The 19,777-nt window shown below is 43.4% G+C and overlaps 1 protein-coding gene across 1 annotated transcript in view; it reads right to left on the bottom strand.

Moving 5' to 3' along the window:
* Positions 1 to 19,192, bottom strand: part of LOC106565581 (isotocin receptor) — a 30,211-nt gene extending 11,019 nt beyond the window's left edge. Inside the window, exon 1 of the mRNA XM_014132859.3 lies at positions 18,032 to 19,192. Within this exon, the coding sequence (XP_013988334.1) occupies positions 18,032 to 19,001 (970 nt within the window). The 5' untranslated portion in view covers positions 19,002 to 19,192. The remainder of the gene's footprint in view (positions 1 to 18,031) is intronic.
* Positions 19,193 to 19,777: the final 585 nt, after the last annotated feature.

The following is a 19,777-nucleotide window of genomic DNA, read 5'->3' as shown; positions in this document are numbered from 1 at the left end:
ATTTCTGTTGTGGCAGTTTTGGTTATTTGCTTTGGTACCTTTCAACACCCTGCATTATTACATTCAGGCATGCAAAACACTCACTTACAGTACTGATTACACACACCATTGTTCATTGTTCTTAGTTTACTTTATTTAATAAATATATATTTTGATATTCCTTGTCTCCACGTTGTCTCCCTTTTGATGTGAACTCTGAGCCAGTTCGTAACAAGTGGGGGCTCATCGGGGATTTTTTACGGATTGTGTTTGGGAGAAAACGTGGAGGTAATGTTAAATTCTGTAGGTGCTGTGTTTGTATATGTTGTTAGTTTGAGTTTGGTGCTCATTACTGGTTGCCTTTGTTTGTTTGATTTGTGTGCTGTGTTGGAGAGAGTACCTTGGTTAGTTTCCAGGCCCCTGCCCAGCCTGGAAACGCTTGTTCTACTCGCTGTTGGGACATTGGTCTGAGGACGTGAGTACAATCAGCTGTGTACCTCGGTGGGAGATTTGGGTAGGGTAGTGAAACTTACTACCCGGAGCTATAGCCTTTTTCCCCTGATAGGCTTAGTGACGTGTTTCATTTTTGGAATACGTTGGGCATGGTTAATTAATGTTTGTTATTTTTGTGTGGTGTCTGTGGACTGAGCAGTTGTCTCGGGGGCACATCTGTGGCTTGGTGGAATCTGCCAGCGTGCTGGGGGGTTTATTTCCTTGCCAGTGGGCTACAGTGCATAATTACCCACCACAAATCTGCACGAAGACCAGGGTTGAGTTATTGTAGGTTTTGGGGAAGCTCCATATCTCATCTCTTTTCTGTGGTGCCCAGTGTGATGTTTTGTCAACAACTACAGACCAGTATCCCTTCTTTCCTTTCTCTCCAAAACTCTTGAACGCGCCGTCCTTGGCCAGCTCTCTTGCTATCTCTCTCAGAATGACCTTCTTGATCCTAATCAGTCAGGTTTCAAGACTGGGCATTCAACTGAGACTGCTCTTCTCTGTGTCACGGAGGCTCTCCGCACTGCTAAAGCTAACTCTCTCTCCTCTGCTCTCATCCTTCTAAACCTATCTGCTGCCTTTGATACCGTGAACCATCAGATCCTCCTCTCCACCCTCTCCGAGCTGGGCATCTCCGGCGCCGCCCACGCTTGGATTGCGTCCTACCTGACAGGTCGCTCCTACCAGGTGGCGTGGCGAGAATCTGTCTCCGCACCACGTGCTCTCACCACTGGTGTCCCCCAGGGCTCTGTTCTTGGCCCACTCCTATTCTCGCTATACACCAAGTCACTTGGCTCTGTCATATCCTCACATGGTCTCTCATATCATTGCTATGCAGATGACACACAATTAATCTTCTCCTTTCCCCCTTCTGACAACCAGGTGGCGAATCGCATCTCTGCATGTCTGGCAGACATATCAGTGTGGATGACGGATCACCACCTCAAGCTGAACCTCGGCAAGACGGAGCTGCTCTTCCTCCCGGGGAAGGACTGCCCGTTCCATGATCTCGCCATCACGGTTGACAACTCCCTTGTGTCCTCCTCCCAGAGTGCTAAGAGCCTTGGCGTGACCCTGGACAACACCCTGTCGTTCTCCACCAACATCAAGGTGGTGACCCGATCCTGTAGGTTCATGCTCTACAACATTCGCAGAGTACGACCCTGCCTCACACAGGAAGCGGCGCAGGTCCTAATCCAGGCACTTGTCATCTCCCGTCTGGATTATTGCAACTCGCTGCTGGCTGGGCTCCCTGCCTGTGCCATTAAACCCCTACAACTCATCCAGAACGCCGCAGCCCGTCTGGTGTTCAACCTTCCCAAGTTCTCTCACGTCACCCCGCTCCTCCGCTCTCTCCACTGGCTTCCAGTCGAAGCTCGCATCCGCGACAAGACCATGGTGCTTGCCTACGGAGCTGTGAGGGGAACGGCACCTCCGTACCTTCAGGCTCTGATCAGGCCCTACACCCAAACAAGGGCACTCCGTTCATCCACCTCTGGCCTGCTCGCCTCCCGCCCTCTAAGGAAGCACAGTTCCCGCTCAGCCCAGTCAAAACTGTTCGCTGCTCTGGCACCCCAATGGTGGAACAAGCTCCCTCACGACGCCAGGACAGCGGAGTCAATCACCACCTTCCGGAGACACCTGAAACCCCACCTCTTCAAGGAATACATGGGATAGGATAAAGTAATCCTTCTAACCCCCCCCTTAAAATATTTAGATGCACTATTGTAAAGTGGTTGTTCCACTGGATATTATAAGGTGAATGCACCAATTTGTAAGTCGCTCTGGATAAGAGCGTCTGCTAAATGACTTAAATGTAAATGTAAATGTTAAAATGTGATTGTCATTTCTCTTGTTGTGGTCTGGTGTGCTCAGCAGAGGGGTTGAGCAAGATTTTTTATTTTTTTTTACTTCTAACTGTGGCGTCTAATGTAGACGAGTTCATTCGCTTTCCATCAGAGGAACTGTTAGAATTATGTACTAAAGAACAGCTGTTGAAGGTTGCTGAACACTACAAGGTTGAAATTAGTTATAAACGTCTAAAAAAATTCTATTAGGTTAATGTTGAAGGCCAATCTGACGGAGAGTGGTATTCTTGACGTTACCACTGGGGCAGCCTCTGCTGAGGACTCGCCGTCTCCCCGATATGTTACAATTACCGCTCCATCGGTTAGTCCTAGTAGTCTTCTTTTTGAACAGCAGAAAGAACTGCTTCTGTTACAGCTAGAGCACGATCGTGAGAAGCTAGAGCATGATCATGTAAAATATGAAAAGGAATTGGCTGCTGATCGGTTAAAATATGAAAATGAATTGGAATTTAAACAGGATATGGAGCGTACTAAAATCAAGCTGCAACAAGAGCGACTGGAGTTGGTTAGGGGAGGAAAGCTCTCAGGGGAGAATTTGCTCTGGGAAGGTGACCCAGATTTACCTAGGGGTCGTTACTCTTTTGGTCGTGCCCCGGATACATTTGATATTGTTGGGAATTTACGGTTGTTGCCTCAGTTTAATGAAAAGGACCCTGTGACATTCTTTTCGTTGTTTGAGCATGTTGCTAACGCTAGGAGTTGGCCTGATTCTGACCGCACTTTAATGTTGCAGTGTGTGCTGACTGGTAAAGCGCAGGAAGCATATTCAGCTCTTAGTGTAGCCGACAGTGTCAGTTATGATAAGGTTAAAACGGCTGTGTTACAGATTTACGAATTGGTCCCTGAGGCTTACCGCCAACGATTTAGAACTTTAAAAAGGGATGATAAGCAGACTCATGTTGAGTTTGTGCGAGAATTATCTTCACAGTTTAATCGCTGGTGTTCCGCCTCTGCAGTTATGACTTATCAAGGGCTGTGTGATCTGATTATGTTAGAGCAATTTAAGGACACAATTCCTGATCGTATAGCGACGTACATTAACGAGCGAAAAGTAAAGACTGACGCTGAAGCTGCGGTTTTGGCGGACGAATATGTTTTGACTCACAAAAGTGTTTTTGCAGAACCGCGTATTCGGAGTGAGTGGGGGCGTTCGGAGAGATTTGGGCCTCGCTCACCGAGATACTTTGGTTGACGAGCACAGTTTTATTCAACTAGGGTTGAGCCTGACTCCCGTGGTAAAGCTGACTTTGGTCAAGAGTGTCACTACTGTCAAGGCTCAGGTCATTGGAAAAACGAATGTCCGGTTCTTAGGTCTAGGGGTAAATTCAGTACGTGTGCTAACGTTAAATCTAAGCCTACTGCGTTAGCTGCGCCTGTTCCACATCAGTTCACTGCCGACACATTGTCTCATGCCCAGGGGCATGTGAAAGTCCATATTGATCCAGACTATTTACCTTTCATTACGGAGGGTTTTGTGTCTATGTTAGGAAGTAAGAGCCTAGTGCCAGTGAAGATCCTAAGAGACACAGGTGCCTCTGAATCGTTTGTGTTGGAATCTGTGTTACCCTTCTCTGCTGCGACTGATTCAGGGAATAGTGTTCTAATTCGGGGAATAGGTTTGAACACTCTGTCAGTTCCATGATATAAACTGATGTTGGATTGTGGATTGGTGAAAGGTGAGGTTGTTGTGGGGGTGCGTCCTTCATTGCCCATTGAGGGTATCAACGTTATCCTTGGGAATAACTTGGCTGGTGAGCGTGTGTGGCCTGTCGTGTTTCCATCTGTAGTGGTTTCCACTAAACCGTCAATTGTAGGGATTCCTGATGAGAGTGCGCAAAGTTTCCCAGAGGTGTTCTCTGCGTGTGCAGTGACGCGGTCTATGAGCCATGGCGACCTGGTCCCTGCTCCGGTAAATGAGAATACCACAAAGATGTCTGTCACTGTTTTCCCTGTTATCCCGTTATCTGTATCCCGCTACGATCTAACCGATGCGCAACGGACTGACCCCACATTAGAAGAGTTGCGTGACCAAATTGTGCTTGTGGAACAGTTGGGAGATGTCGCACATGGCTATTTTCTCCAAGAGGATGTCCTGATGAGAAAGTGGGTGTCTCATGGTAGTTGTTTTCTGGGGGAGGAGATTAGTCAGGTTGTTGTACCGGTTAAGTTTCGTGAGTTGGTGTTGACAACTTCTCACAACGACGTTGCTGGACATATGGGCGTGAGGAAAACATACAATCGTATATTAAGACATTTCTTTTGGCCTAGATTAAAGAGGGATGTTTCTGATTTCATCAAAACTTGTCACACTTGTCAATTAACTGGTAAACCTAATCAAGCTATTAAGCCAGTACACTGTTTCCTATTCCTGTACTCAGCCAACCTTTTGAGTATCTGATTATTGACTGTGTTGGTCCTCTGCCTCGTTCCAAAAAGGGTAGTAATTATTTGTTGACTGTGATGTGTCAGACCACTAGGTTTCCTGCTGCCTATCCTCTCTGGTCTATCATGACTAAGTCTGTGTTAACCTGTTTAGGATAGGGGGCAGTATTTTCACGGCCGGATAAAAAAATGTACCAGATTTAATCTGGTTATTACTCCTGCCCAGAAACTAGAATATGCATATACTTATTTTATTTGGATAGAAAACACCCTAAAGTTTCTAAAACTGTTTGAATGGTGTCTGTGAGTATAACAGAACTCATATGGCAGGCCAAAACCTGAGAAGATTCCATACAGGAAGTGCCCTGTCTGACCATTTCTTGTCCTTCTATAGCCTCTTTATCGAAAATAGAGGATCTCTGCTGTAACGTGACATTTTCTAAGGCTCCCATAGGCTCTCAGAAGGCGCCAGAATGGGGAATGATGACTCTGCAGTCCCTGGGCGAAAAACAGTAGGGCTTTTGGAAAGTGGTCGTTCTGAGAACAATGACACGGGCGCACGTGTGCATGTGAAGACTCCATTTTCTATTTTCAGTGTTTGAACGAAAACAAGGTCTCCCGGTCGGAATATTATCGCTATTTTACGAGAAAAATCGCATAAAAATGGATTTTAAACAGCGTTTGACATGCTTCGAAGTATGGTAATGGAATATTTTGAATTTTTTTGTCACGATACGCGCCGGCGTGTCACCCTTCGGATAGTGTCTTGAACGCAAGAACAAAACGCAGCTATTTGGATATAACTATGGATTATTTGGAACCAAAACAACATTGGGTGTTGAAGTAGAAGTCCTGGGAGTGCATTCTGACGAAGAACAGCAAAGGTAATCCAATTTTTCTTATAGTAAATCTGAGTTTGGTGAGTGCCAAACTTGGTGGGTGTCAAAATAGCTAGCCATGATGGCCGGGCTATCTACTCAGAATATTGCAAAATGTGCTTTCACCGAAAAGCTATTTTAAAATCGGACACCGCGATTGCATAAAGGAGTTCTGTATCTATAATTCTTTAAATAATTGTTATGTTTTTTGTGAACGTTTATCGTGAGTAATTTAGTAAATTCACCGGAAGTTTTCGGTGGGTATGCTAGTTCTGAACGTCACATGCTAATGTAAAAAAGCTGTTTTTTGATATAAATATGAACTTGATTGAACAAAACATGCATGTATTGTATAACATAATGTCCTGGGAGTGTCATCTGATGAAGATCATCAAAGGTTAGTGCTGCATTTAGCTGTGGTTTTGGTTTTTGTGACATTATATGCTAGCTTGAAAAATGGGTGTGATTATTTCTGGCTGGGTACTCTCCTGACATAATCTAATGTTTTGCTTTCGTTGTAAAGCCTTTTTGAAATCGGACAATGTGGTTAGATAAAGGAGAGTCTTGTCTTTAAAATGGTGTAAAATAGTCATAAGTTTGAAAAATTGAAGTTTTGGGATTTTTGAGGAGTTTGTAATTCGCGCCACGCTCTATCATTGGATATTGGCGAGGCGTTCTGCTAGCGGCACATCTAGATGTAAGAGGTTAAAAGCTTTGACTCAGTTTCTCTCACTGTTTGGAATCCCTAAGGTCATTCAGAGTGATCAAGGATCTAATTTCACCTCTAATCTGTTCGGTCAGGTTCTCCAACAGCTCCATATTAAACACAATTTGTCTAGCGCCTATCACGCGCAAAGTCAAGAAGCACTGGAACGTTTTCATCAAACACTTAAGTCTTTGTTGAGAGCTTATTGTACTGAGATGGATAAGGATTGGGAGGAGGGGTTGCCTTGGTTACTGTTAGCCGCTAGGGAGGTTTCACAGGAGAGCACGGGTTTCAGTCCAAATGACCTTGTGTTTGGACATAGGGTGCGTGGACTTTTATCTGTTCTCCAGGATGACTGGAAGTCTCCCGAGCCTCCTCAGTCCGTTATCGTATGTGTGTGATTTCCGGCGACGCTTGTACGCCGCTGGTGAAATGGCTAAAGAAAAGGTATCATCTTCACAGGACAGGATGAAGGGCATATTTGATCGTCGAACTGAGCCTCGTCACTTTAGTCCAGGTGACCAGGTTCTTGCTCTGCTGGCAATTGTTGGTTCTCCTTTTCAAGCCAAGTTTCAAGGTCCATATACAGTGGTGCGCCAGTACACTGAGCAAAAGTATCTAGTTGCCACTCCAGAATGGAGAAAAGCACACCAACTGTGCCATGTAAATTTGTTAAAACCCTATTATGCACTTTCCTCTGAGACTGAACAGTGGGTGTCTACAGAGGACGCTAAACCTGTTCTTTTGGCTGATACCGTTACTTCCCTTGGTTCTTGTCATGCTAGGTCTGTGCATGAGGAGGAAGATGTTCCTGGTCCCGACGATTGCATACTGCAGGGTAGATTGAAAACTTCAGAGACAGTGGATATTTTGGACAGCCTTCTTACTCATCTACCTGTTGATGGGCGGAAAGAGATGGTTGGTCTGATTCGGAAATTTCCAGGTTTGTTTTCTGATACACCTACACGTACAAACTTGATAGAGCATGACATTGACATTGGAGATGCTGACCCGATTCGTCAGCGGTTCTATAGAGTTTCTGCAGAGAAACTGCGTTGTCTGGATGCTGAGGTCAGGTACATGCTGGAGAGTAAGATAGCAGAGCCTTCTTTCTCCAGTTGGGCTTCTCCCTGTATCTTGGTCAGTAAACCGGATGGAACAAACAGATTTTGTACGGACTACCGTAAGGTAAACGGTGTCACTAAGCCAGATTCATTTCCTCTTCCTCGGATGGAGGACTGCGTAGATCAAGTTGGCGCAGCTAAGTTTGTGAGCAAATTTGACCTGTTAAAGGGCTATTGGCAGGTGCCACTGACAAGTAGGGCACGTGAAATCTCTGCCTTTATTACACCCTCTGGTCTGTACTCGTATTCGGTTATGAGTTTCAGCCTGCGTAATGCACCTGCCACTTTTCAGCGACTTATGAACAGGGTTGTCGCCGGTCTGGCCGGGTGCGCTGTTTATCTGGACGATGTAGTGATATATGCAGATACCTGGGAGGAACATCTGTCCCGTATTCAAGCCTTGTTCGAACGTCTGGCTGCGGGTCGCCTCACGATCAATTTGGCTAAATGTGAGTTTGCTCAGGCGACTGTTACATACCTTGGAAAGGTGGTTGGGCAGGGTGAAGTGCGTCCTGTTTGGGCTAAAGTGGTAGCTATTGATGCTTTTCCACCACCAACTACTAAAAAGGAACTGATGCGTTTCTTGGGAATGATTCGTTATTACCGTGGTTTTTGTAGGAACTTTTCTACTGTGGTCGCTCCCTTGACAGATTTGCTGAAAGCTAAGGCTGTTTACGTATGGTCTTCTCGGTGTCAACAGGCTTTTGAAGATGCAAAGAGGTTGCTTACCTCAACTCCGGTGCTGGCTTCTCCTCGCGTGTATTTGTCATTTACTTTGCAGGTGGATGCTAGTCATGTGGGGGCAGGTGCAGTTTTGCTGCAAGCAGATGTCTGGGGTTGAGAGGCCTGTTAGTTTCTTTTCCAAAAAGTTTAACCATTATCAGTTGAACTATTCAGTCATTGAAAAAGAAGCGCTAGCACTCATTTGGGCGCTACAACATTTCGAAGTGTATGTCTGGTCGGGAGTAGTACCTATTGTGGTCTACACCGACCATAAACATCTCACCTTTTTGCGGTCCACGATGTGTCCTAATCAGAGGATAATGAGATGGTGTTTATTTTTACAATCCTTTCATCTCGATGTGCGGCACATCCGGGGGACTGATAACGTGATTGCTGATGCGCTCTCTCGTGCGCCCTGTTCCTGAATGTTTACGTGACTGACCATTGTTTAGTATGGTCATGTTCTGTCTTTCCTGTCTGTTCCCTCCTGGTCTCGTTTTCTTCTTTCCTCTTAAACGTTGCTTCCTGTGCAAAGGTTGCTGAGGTATGGGGAGGAGGTTGGTTGGGGCAAGTGAAACTGAACATGTAACTCCACATAAATTTGGGACGCAGAGGCTGGTACGTTGTTCCGGGGTCCTTGTTGGTCCCCTGTCTGCCGTATTCTCTCTCTTTGCTCTTGTTTCCTTATTAGGATGCCGGTGGGCGGAGTTGGGAGGGTCGTCAGCTACATGGGAAACCCCTGGGCCCGGGTGTGTCCCATGATAAATAGACCTCTTCTACATTCATTGGGGATACTCTCTCTCCATGCAGACACCTTGGTTGATTTCTGTTGTGGTAGTTTTGTGGCTTTTTGGTTATTTGCTTTGGCACCTTTCAACAACCTGCATTATTACATTCAGGCATGCAAAACACTCACTTACACTACTGATTACTGATTACACACACCATTGTTCTTAGTTTACTTTATTTAATAAATATATATTTTGATATTCCTTGTCTCCACGTTGTCTCCCTTTTGTTGCAAACTCTGAGCCGGTTCGTAACACCCGCAACAGCAGGGTTCTCCAGAGGGTGGTGCGGTCTGCCCCACGCATCACTGGGAGCACACTGCCTGCCCTCCAGGACATCTACAGCACCCGATGTCCCAGGAAGGCCAAAAAGATCATCAAGGACATCTACCACCTGAGCCACGGCCTGTTCACCCCGCTATCATCCAGAAGGTGAGATTAATACAGGTATATCAAAGCTGGGACCGAGAGACTGAAAAACAGCTTCTATCTCAAGACCGACAGACTGTTAAATAGTCATCACTAGCCGGCCTCCACCCAGTGCCCTGAACTTAGTCACTGTCACTATCCAACGACCACCCGGGTTACTCAACCCTGGACCTTAGAGGCTGCTGCCCTATGTACATAGACATGGAATCACTGGTCACTTTATTAATGTTTGCCCACTGTTTTACTCATATATACTGTTTTACTCATATATATATATACTCATTTTACTCATTTTATATATATTATATATATATATATATACTGTATTCTACTGTATTGTAGTCAATGCCATGCCGTCATTGCTTGTCTTAATTCCATTATTTTACATATAGATTTGTGTGTATTGTTGTGAATTGTTAGATACTACTGCACTGTTGGAGCTAGGAACACAAGCATTTTGCTACACCTGCAACAACATCTGGTAAATATGTGTATGCGACAAATAAAATCTGATTTGGTTTGATATCAGATTATCTCGAGGGACAATCAAGGCGGAACAACATGGTTGTGGACGGAACTGCAGAATCTCCACATGAGACCTGGACGGAGACCGAATACAAAGTTATTTTTAGTTATTTTACCGTTATTTTACCAGGTAAGTTGACTGAGAACACATTCTCATTTACAGCAATGACCTGGGGGAGAGGAGGGGGATGAATGAGCCAATTGAAAGCTGTGAGGGAAATTATTTCGGAGAAACTGAGGATGGACCGCAGGAAGATCGAGATCAAGTTCCTGAGGTTCAAGGACAAGGTAGCTGTTCTGGAAAGAGCCAAGAGCTTGAGAGGAACATACTATATATTGTTTTATTTTGCTTTGTTTGCTCTTTTCCATATTATGTCTATCTCTGATAATCTATCAATGTAAAGGGCTGATAATAACCCATATGAATCTATGTAGCCTTAGAAATAAGGTTCATGAAATCAATAACTTTTTAACATGAGATAATATTAATATATTAGCCATTTCTGAGATTCACTTAGACAATTAAGTTGATGGTTATTGAAGGTTATTGAAGTGTTGTGGTTGTGTGTTCACTTGGCACATCTAAAGCCTTTTCTTTTGGGGTATTGCTATAGGCTAATGGGGTGTTGCTAAGTGCTAATGGTTAGTACCTAAATAATATGTGTGAAATGCTTGATAGTGTATGTGATGTAAACAGAGTTCTATTTTCTTGGATCTGATTATTGACTGGTTTTCATTAAGCTGTCCACTCAAGAGGAAGCTTCTCACTGTAACCAGTGCCTGTAATCTGGTTCAGGTTATTAATCAACCTACCAGGGTGTTTACAAACACTACAGGAACAAGAACATCCACATGTATTGATCACATTTTTACTATTACTGTAGAAGTTTGTTCTAAAGCTGTATCGGCACCCATTGGATGCAGTGATCACAATATTGTGGCTATATCCAGGAAAGCCAAAGTTCCGAAAACTGTGCCTAAAATAGTGAGCCGTCGTACTTGTGCATAAAATAAACTAATAACTGTCACGACTTCCGCCGAAGTCGGCTCCTCTCCTTGTTCGGGCGGCGTTCGGCGATCAACGTCACCGGCTTTCTAGCCATCGCCGCTCCATTTCTCAACAGTCAAAACTGTTCGCTGCTCTGGCACCCCAATGGTGGAACAAGCTCCCTCACGACGCCGGGACAGCGGAGTCAATCACCACCTTCCGGAGACACCTGAAACCCCACCTCTTTAAGGAATACCTAGGATAGGATAAAGTAATCCTTCTAACCCCCCCCCCCTTAAAATATTTAGATGCACTATTGTAAAGTGGTTGTTCCACTGGATATCATAAGGTGAATGCACCATTTTGTAAGTCGCTCTGGATAAGAGCGTCTGCTAAATGACTTAAATGTAAATGTAATGTAAATGTAAATATGTCCATTTGTTTTGTCTTGTTCCATACACACCTGGTTTTCATTCCCCAATCAATCTACATGTATTTAGTCCTCTGTTCCCCATCATGTCTTTCAGCATGATGGGGAACTTTCAGCATGCTTATAGAGAAAGGCACTCAACATGTACTGCACTGACACAAATGTCTGAAGAAATTGATAATAAGAAGATTGTGGGAGCTGTACCGCTAGATTTCAGTGCAGCCGTTGACATTATTGACCATATAACCTGCTGTTAAGAAAACGTATGTGTTATGGCTTTTCAACCTCTGCCATATTGTGGATCCAGAGCTACAGATTATTTGGCAAGTATTCAGAACCTTTGAATTTTTTCACATTTCGTTACAATACAGCCTTGTACAAAAATGTATAAAACTTTGTTGAAGCAGCGATTACAGCTTTGAGTCTTCTTGGGTATGACGCTACAAGCTTGGCACACCTATATTTGGGGAGTTTCTCCCATTCTTCTCTGTAGATCCTCTCAAGCTCTGTCAAGTTGGATGGGGAGCGTCACTGCACAGCTATTTTAAGGTCTCTCCAGAGATGTTCGATCGGGTTCAAGACCGGGCTCTGGCTGGGCCACTCAAGGACATTCAGAGACTTGTCCCGAAGCTGCTCCTGCGTTGTGTTGGCTGTGTGCTTACGGTCCCAGTCCGAAGTTGTGAGCGCTCTGGAGCAGGTTTTCATCCAGGATTGCTCTGTACTTTGCTCTGTTCATCTTTCCCTCGATCCTGACTAGTGTCCCAGTCCCTGCCGCTGAAAAACATCCCCACGGCATGATGCTGCCACCACCAAGCTTCACCGTAGAGATGGTGCCAGATTTCCTCCCGACATGACGCTTGGCATTCAGGCCAAAGAGTTCAATTTTGGATACAGACCAGAAAATCTTGTTTCTCATGGTCTAAGTCCTTTAAGTGCATTTTGGCAAACTTCAAGAGGGCTCTAATGTGCTTTTTTCCCCCCAGTTTGGCCAGGTGGCCAGCGCTAGGAAGAGTCTTGGTTGTTCCAAACTTCTTCAATTTAAGAATATAGGCCAATGTGTTCTTGGGGACCTTCAATTCTGGATAAATGTTTTGGTGCCCCTGTGGGACCTTTTATAGACAGTTGTGTGCCTTTCCAAATCCTGTCCAGTCAATTGAATTTACCACAGGTGGACTCCAATCAAGTTGTAGAAATATCTCAAGGATGATGAACTGAAACAGGATGCACCTGAGCTCAAGTCTCATAGCCAAGGTTCTGAATACTTATGTAAATAAGGTATTTCTGTTTTGTTTTTTTAATACATTTGCAAACATTTCTAAAAACCTGACTTCGCTTTGTCATTATGGGGTATTGTGTGTAGATTGATGATTTTTATTTATTTAATCAATTTTAGAATAAGGCTGTAACGTAACAAAATACTTTCCGAAGGCACTGTATATATAGGATATTGTTTTACAGCTTTGTCATTCTATTTTTTACTTTAGAAAATCATCTTATTTGATTATGTTATATATTTTACATGTGATGATGCCAAACAGAGGGCCAGAGATAATTACAGACACCTGTGATAATCTGAAGTACCCAAAAAGGCCACATAAAATCCTTGAAAGTTACCAAAATTCTGGTAGTTTATTGGTAAACTTACAAAGTTTCCAGTACCTGCCGTTTGCAACCCTTTTTGTGGTAGACATTCATTTGTTTGAAGATATAAAGGTAATTTTTAAAGATGACATCTGATTGAATGGTTTAATTTCTATTGATCTCATTCACGTTGTAATAATCTACATTTCACCTTAAAGTCGTATAAACATGGTTGTTGTGAAATGCCAGCCTGTCTCAATATGTTCTTATCCTATGGATCTTCTGAGGACCAACATGAGGAAACCACTTTCATCCTAATTAAATACCCCCCTTCTATCTCTACTACTCATTAATGACATCCCTGATTGGATTGTTCTTGACACAAACACAAACACATATACACACACACACACACACACACATAAACACCAACACAATAGGCACACCCAGATAGCATTCACAACGGAAATGGTAATAAATCTACCGGGGGAGACAGACAGCAGTGATGCAGAGTGGCCTGCAGTGTTGCGTAGGTTGACATTTATGCCACAGATGTCAGATCTTAATTTTAGCCAGTTGGATACAGCAGGAAAATAATCCTGCAGCAACAGGAAATGTGGATTATAATTAATGGACATTTTTGTAGGGGTTGATACATTTTTCATAGGGGAAAATCAAATCTGAAATTTCAAAATGGAAATTACAAACTTCATAAGCCTTTTTAAGCCTCAAACACACTATAACTTCATTTCCTGCATTGCAACAGGGTGATCAAATGAAGATCCTCCATCTGTATGTCCACCGGCGAATTGACATATGGTAAATTAGTTAGAAATTAATGGAATGGGCCAATGTCCTGTATTCAATAAACCTCTTCTGATTGCTAATCTCTCTCCCTTCGTCTCTCTCCCCCCCATGTTCCTCTTGCATCATCTTTAATGGCTGGCCCTCCAGCTCTGATATGAAGGTTGCTCAAATTGAAATCACTGGGAACAATCGGCGGAATGTTACAGCAGCAGCGCCAAGTAATTAGGAGCTAATTGATTCATCAGTCATTAAGGCTGTGAGTTATGGGTGCACAAGTGTCCAGATGTGAACAATGTAAATCATTCTATTGTCTGGCTTTTACAGTGTCAGGGCAGGGAGGACACGCTTAGTCTGGACCGGGGATAGGCCTAGGGCCTACACAGTTTCCTAACTCGAATTAATGTGGGGGGGAAAAGCCTGCAGTGATGCAAAAGTAAAGTGGAATTTATCTACTAGATAACTCAAATGAAAACGTAATATAGAAAAAAGTCAACTCCACCATATGACAAGTCATGATGCCCTGCAGCTTTAGGATGTCCAGCAGCTATACAGTAGTTACACTGTAATTCCATTGCTTTATAACTTTCAGCCACAAAGTTACACAACTTCAATCTCAACGGAACACAAGACAGTAGGATAGACGAATGAATAACTCAATACATTTCCTCTGTAAAATGTATACATTTGCTCTTGTGAGGGAGGAATTTGAATTAATGCAGCTTGGCATTAGATCATTTATCTTTTCACTGAGGCATGAAAGGTGGTTAGTGAGATCTTAAGAAACCACAAGGGGTACTAAGCAGTAGTCAAACGGACATACAGACTAACACTGACACAAAGCTTCTTTGATCTCACTCTGTTAGGCAGAGCCATGCAGAGCTTCCTTGTTTGGATATTATTTACCAGTAAATAATGGTTCCATTAAACGGAAGTCAAAATGTAAATGAATGTTCTGTGTAGGCTACTGTGCATTCAATTAATATGCTAAATGTCTTCACACAGCACAGCCAGATCACATATCATGACTATTAAACATTCTTATGGCTTTGTAAAAGGAGGGATCGTGGGTCAGAATGGGGCCAATATGTGATTTGAAGGAAGGAATTATGATCAAAATAACCATTGGTAGATTAACTCATGGTGTCGTTCACAGGAGACCATAAATCACACAAACCCACAAATTCGATTGCAGAAAATTCTTCCCCTCATTGGTAAACCTGCTCAACTATCAGGTTCTGTACTGACTAATGACCACAGCCTGACTGGCACGATCATCTGAGTTTAATATCAACACTATTTCAGAGGATTTACTATGCCAGAGCAGCTGAGTAGTAGAATTCCAAAATAAGACTGTGCAAGAGAGGGGCCTTGCTTTTTTCACATTTTATTTTGGCTCTCAGCCAACCACTGACCTGGCTATCAGATGCTTCATACTATTACTTCAATGGAAGCTGGTACAATAGCTCTCTTTTAGTCTCTGATCACGTTTGTTGTTTGAGTCGACACAGCTGAAAAGGACTTCCCTGTTTTAATAAAAGATGCATCTAACATTATGTATAATACTGTACTTTTAAAATGACTGTAACAACAATGAGGCTTGGTGTCTGTTTAATAAACATCCTGTAAAATGCAGAGAAGAACATACAGTGGCCATAGACGAAAGGAGTCCATGAGGACTGGGCAGACTGCCGATTAATATAGTCAGTGCCAGTCAGCGTCACACAGAGCAGAGGGTGAGTCAGCGTAGGGAAAATGGAGGCTGTACACTCAGGAATGGACAAGGGTATGGACACAGTTCATAGATGGGCTGCCTTTCCCACCTGGACAAAAGCAACACCTATGTAGTAAAAAAAAGTTGTTTAACTGGGCAAATCCACTGATTGTGTGTTGTCTTCAGAAGGGTTAAAAAGTCTCCAGTGGATGCTGCACTCCTAAGAGGTTGTCTTTGGGAGATCACAGGCTGTGTATTTCTGTTCAAGGATGATAATAAAAGCACTGTAAATAAACACTATTTTCTAGCAGGGAACAACAGCCTGCTTGCTTGAACCTGGCACACCCCAACAGGCTTACAGGGACAAAGCCTACATTATGAACTGGGTGGTTCGAGCCCTGAATGCTGATTGGCTGACAGCCATGGTATATCAGACCATATACCACAGGTATGACAACATATTTATTTTTACTGCTCTAATTACGTTAGTAACCAGTTTATAATAGCAATAAGGCACCTTGGGGGTTCATGGTATATGGCCAATATACCACGGCTAAGTGCTGTACCCAGGCACTCCGTGTTGCATCGTGTATAACAGCCCTTAGCCGTGGTATATTAGCCATATACCACACCCCCTCGTACCTTATACTTACTCATCTTGGATCATCCTGCAAACTTCATGAGAACTTTGGCTGAGAATATTATTTTCCATACTTTTCCATACACGTGCAATGCAAAATAGTTTGGGGAATATAATGACTGTTTACCAACTTGTTCAATTTCCTGGTGTTTGTCTGGGGATGTTGGGAAATATAACTAATATGTGATAGAGCTGCTGTGGGGATCAAGAGGGGACAGCACAGAACAGTTGCGTTTAACTAGGTAAGAACAAATTCTTATATTCAATGACGGCCTACCTCTGCAAAACCCTCCCCTAACCTGGACAACGCTGGGCCAATTGTGCACTGCCCTATGGGACTCCCAATCACAGCCTGTTGTGATACAGCCTGGGATCAAACTAGGGTCTGTAGTGATACCTCTAACATTGAGATGCTGTGACTTAGACCACTGCGCCACTCAGGATACATAGTGCTGTGGTGTAACTCTGAGGATAGAACATAAACAAAATGCCAACCCCAACCAGAAGGCCATCTACTGTATTTGGTTTAGCACAGATTGCTCAATCCCCCTCCAGTCCAAGCCAGTATATAGCCTAATGTAAATAGGCCTGGCTAAGTATGTAAAGTGTGATTGACCGGGTATCGAACCCTGGCCATACTATATAGCCCACAGAGCTAAACACTGATATTACTCATCCCAGAGCATTGGTCGGTCACTGAACCACCATTAAACCACCACATATTCTCATATTTGCATAGTCTGGACTTGAGGGGGTTTATGAAAACAACAGTGTAAATGTGTATGCCTTCATGCCAGTCATTATAAACCAATTTGGTTGGAGAAGAATGTCCCCCCAAAAAAGTATACAAAACTGCAACAAGCAGGGGTAGCATAGGCTGTTGGATGAAAACCAACTCAGATCTGTTCAAATGATTTAATAACATTGGGTGTGGCCATAAGGCGGGTCAGAAATGAATTGCACTGGTGGGCTCTCTGCTCCATTGAAGCACGTGCTCCCCTGTGTGCTGGACTGAGGAGATGACACGCGTGGCGCCAATATTACCTGTCACTCTTGCGCTCAGACGTGCCTCCCAGGTAACAATAGACACGCATAATCTGATTAATGATTCACTGCATGAAGGCTCAGACGGTTGGGCCTCAGAAAAACATCCATGCAGAGGTGTGCACAAACCATGGAAGTAACAGTCCGGAAAGACTGCTTTCAGTGACTTAAGTTATTTTTAGTTGCATGGACATTTGCGGAGGTAGCCTATGCCTACTTTGCTTCGCTTCAGTGGAGGGGTATTGCAATTAAACGACCCTCTCAATGTTGTTGCTGTTCGTTATGGCGAGTGAACCAAATGGAGGTGTAGGTGGTGTTTTTAGTTTTCAGGATATTTTGACGGCGTATGCCCTATTTAGACCTATATGAAACGAATATAACGAGATAATATTTTTCATACATATTTGTTCGGATCGCTCCACCCGTATCTCCATAAGTCACCATAACATTCTATAGGTGGGCAGAGCTTCACTTGCATCATTGTATTTTTGTTGGCTGGAGGCACACCATAGCCCATGAAGGTCTGCGGATTTATTTACGTTTCTTTTGTCATTTCAACCACTGCATGTGGGTAGGATATTACTTTATATGATGCGTATACTTTTCCTTTACAATGGCATACATCCTTTGATGTTCCTCAAGTTGGCCAATTGACTGTCAGTGGAAAAGGCTGTTGAAATATATTTGTATCATCTTGGCTATTTGGTGAAAATGCACCTAACATTACGCACACCGCATCATAAGCCCCGAGGCAGAATACCTTCCGAGCTTTTTAAAGTAAACATGGACATTTCATTTCAAGATGGATATATTAATGGAACCAGTCTAAAATTGCGAACCCGACTGGTTAAAGTATTTCATATTACGCACGGAATCTCAAACTGCAGAAATCATTTGCATGGTTATTTTCGAGGTGGAGTTTGAACTTACCTTCTCGAGGCGCCGTTGGATCCCAAGCCGTCCACATCTGCACGGTGAAGAAAGGAGTCCAGCAAACGATATACGCCAAAACTATGACAAATGTCATTTTAACTGTAGTTATCTTCGCTTTGGAGATCAGCTTCACACTGCTCACCCGGGCGAGCGCATGACCTTTAGAAGTCTTTGGGGTGAGGCTTATGCACTGGTCCCTCTTGGTTTTCATTCTAAAGTTTTGCCATATCTTAAAGCTTATTAGTCCATAGCATAGGCTCAGGATGGCCACTGGTATGATGTAGATGGTAAGGCTAATCCAAGTTATATACGCTTTGGCACCCCAGGGCTCCACGAAGTCACCCCAGCAATCATACACTCCAGAGCCAACGTCCTTCAGGGAAAAAATGTACATTTGTGGGCTGCTGAACACTAGGCTGAGGACCCAGGAGATAATCACGTAGAAACGGTCTTTTCGCTTGTGCAGAGACCGAAGCGGCTGACAAATCGCCAAGCACCTGTCTATAGACATCAAAACAAGCATATAGGTAGATGCGAACATCCCGACGATCTGGAAGTATTTCACCAACCTGCACAGGATATCGGGTCCATAGAAACGGAAAGTAATGTCCCAGATAAGTTGTGGCAAGACCTGAAATATAGCCACAACGAGATCCGCGATGCTGAGGTGTTTCATGAAATAGTACATTCGGGACTGTGTGTGCTTGGTGGTGTGAATGGCCACCAGGACGCATAGATTCCCCGCCAGCGCCAGGAGCAGGACCAGGGCGAGCACAGTCACCTCCACTTTAGCCACCTCCTCATTCCGTTTCAGGGGGTTTGTTTGATTACCCCCGGTGGTCCCGTTGCCAAGGGTTGAGTTCCCAAATGATTCGTTAAATGGCCAAAAGTCCTGCTCCTTTAGTGTACTACTTTCCATTGTGCTGACCGTATTCTCTCTCAGTCCAACCGCGACGCGAAAAATCATGCAATAGCAGCAATGTTCAGCCACCCTACATTGGAGGGTTGTTTTAAACGTCTTCTTTGGCTGTTCATCTAACAGGTGTCAAGAAAAAGCATCCGAGTGTGGAGCTGTGTTGTTACCATTTACGCACGATGGGAAAATGGAATCCCAATTTTGCGCTGAAGCTTTATTTCTTATTCATAGCCAGATAGGACCAGACACTGGTGAGCGGGAAATAGAGAAAACACATTAACGTCTTGTTTGAATTAAAAACAATGAAATTATATAATAGGAAATTAAAGGGGAAATCTGCGATTGATGCATCAATTTCTTTACTTTTAAATGAATTATGTATAGGCCTAACCATTGATTTTAGAAGAATATTCATTCTACCGTCAATGCCTCATACCCCATCAGAACCCAAAATATAAGCTTATTTTACTCCATTGTTTGTAAACAATGTAATTGTAAACAAACATTGTATAGTCTCAAAACATGGTTAAAACTAGATTTTTTTCTGATAATTTTTATTGTTTGAACAGCAGATTGCCCCTTTGAATGAAAAAAATAAAACCACAACATATAATTTAAGAAACTATTGAAACTAACTAAAAATTCAGCAGCACATGGTCTATGGATAGTCTCCAGCCATCTAAATTACATTTTAACATTGCCTACAAGTAATAGCATGATGGGTTTTCCTAATGTAAATGTAGGCCTACTTACATGTGCATCTGCTTTACCGTCTTGTAAATTGAATACTGGAACTAAACGCAGTGAGACCTGAAAGTGAAGCATCC

Source organism: Salmo salar, chromosome 12 (assembly GCF_965601325.2).
Source record: "Salmo salar chromosome 12, fSalSal1, whole genome shotgun sequence".
Taxonomy (NCBI): Eukaryota; Metazoa; Chordata; class Actinopteri; order Salmoniformes; family Salmonidae; genus Salmo; species Salmo salar.
This window is presented reverse-complemented; position numbering and strand designations above follow the sequence as displayed.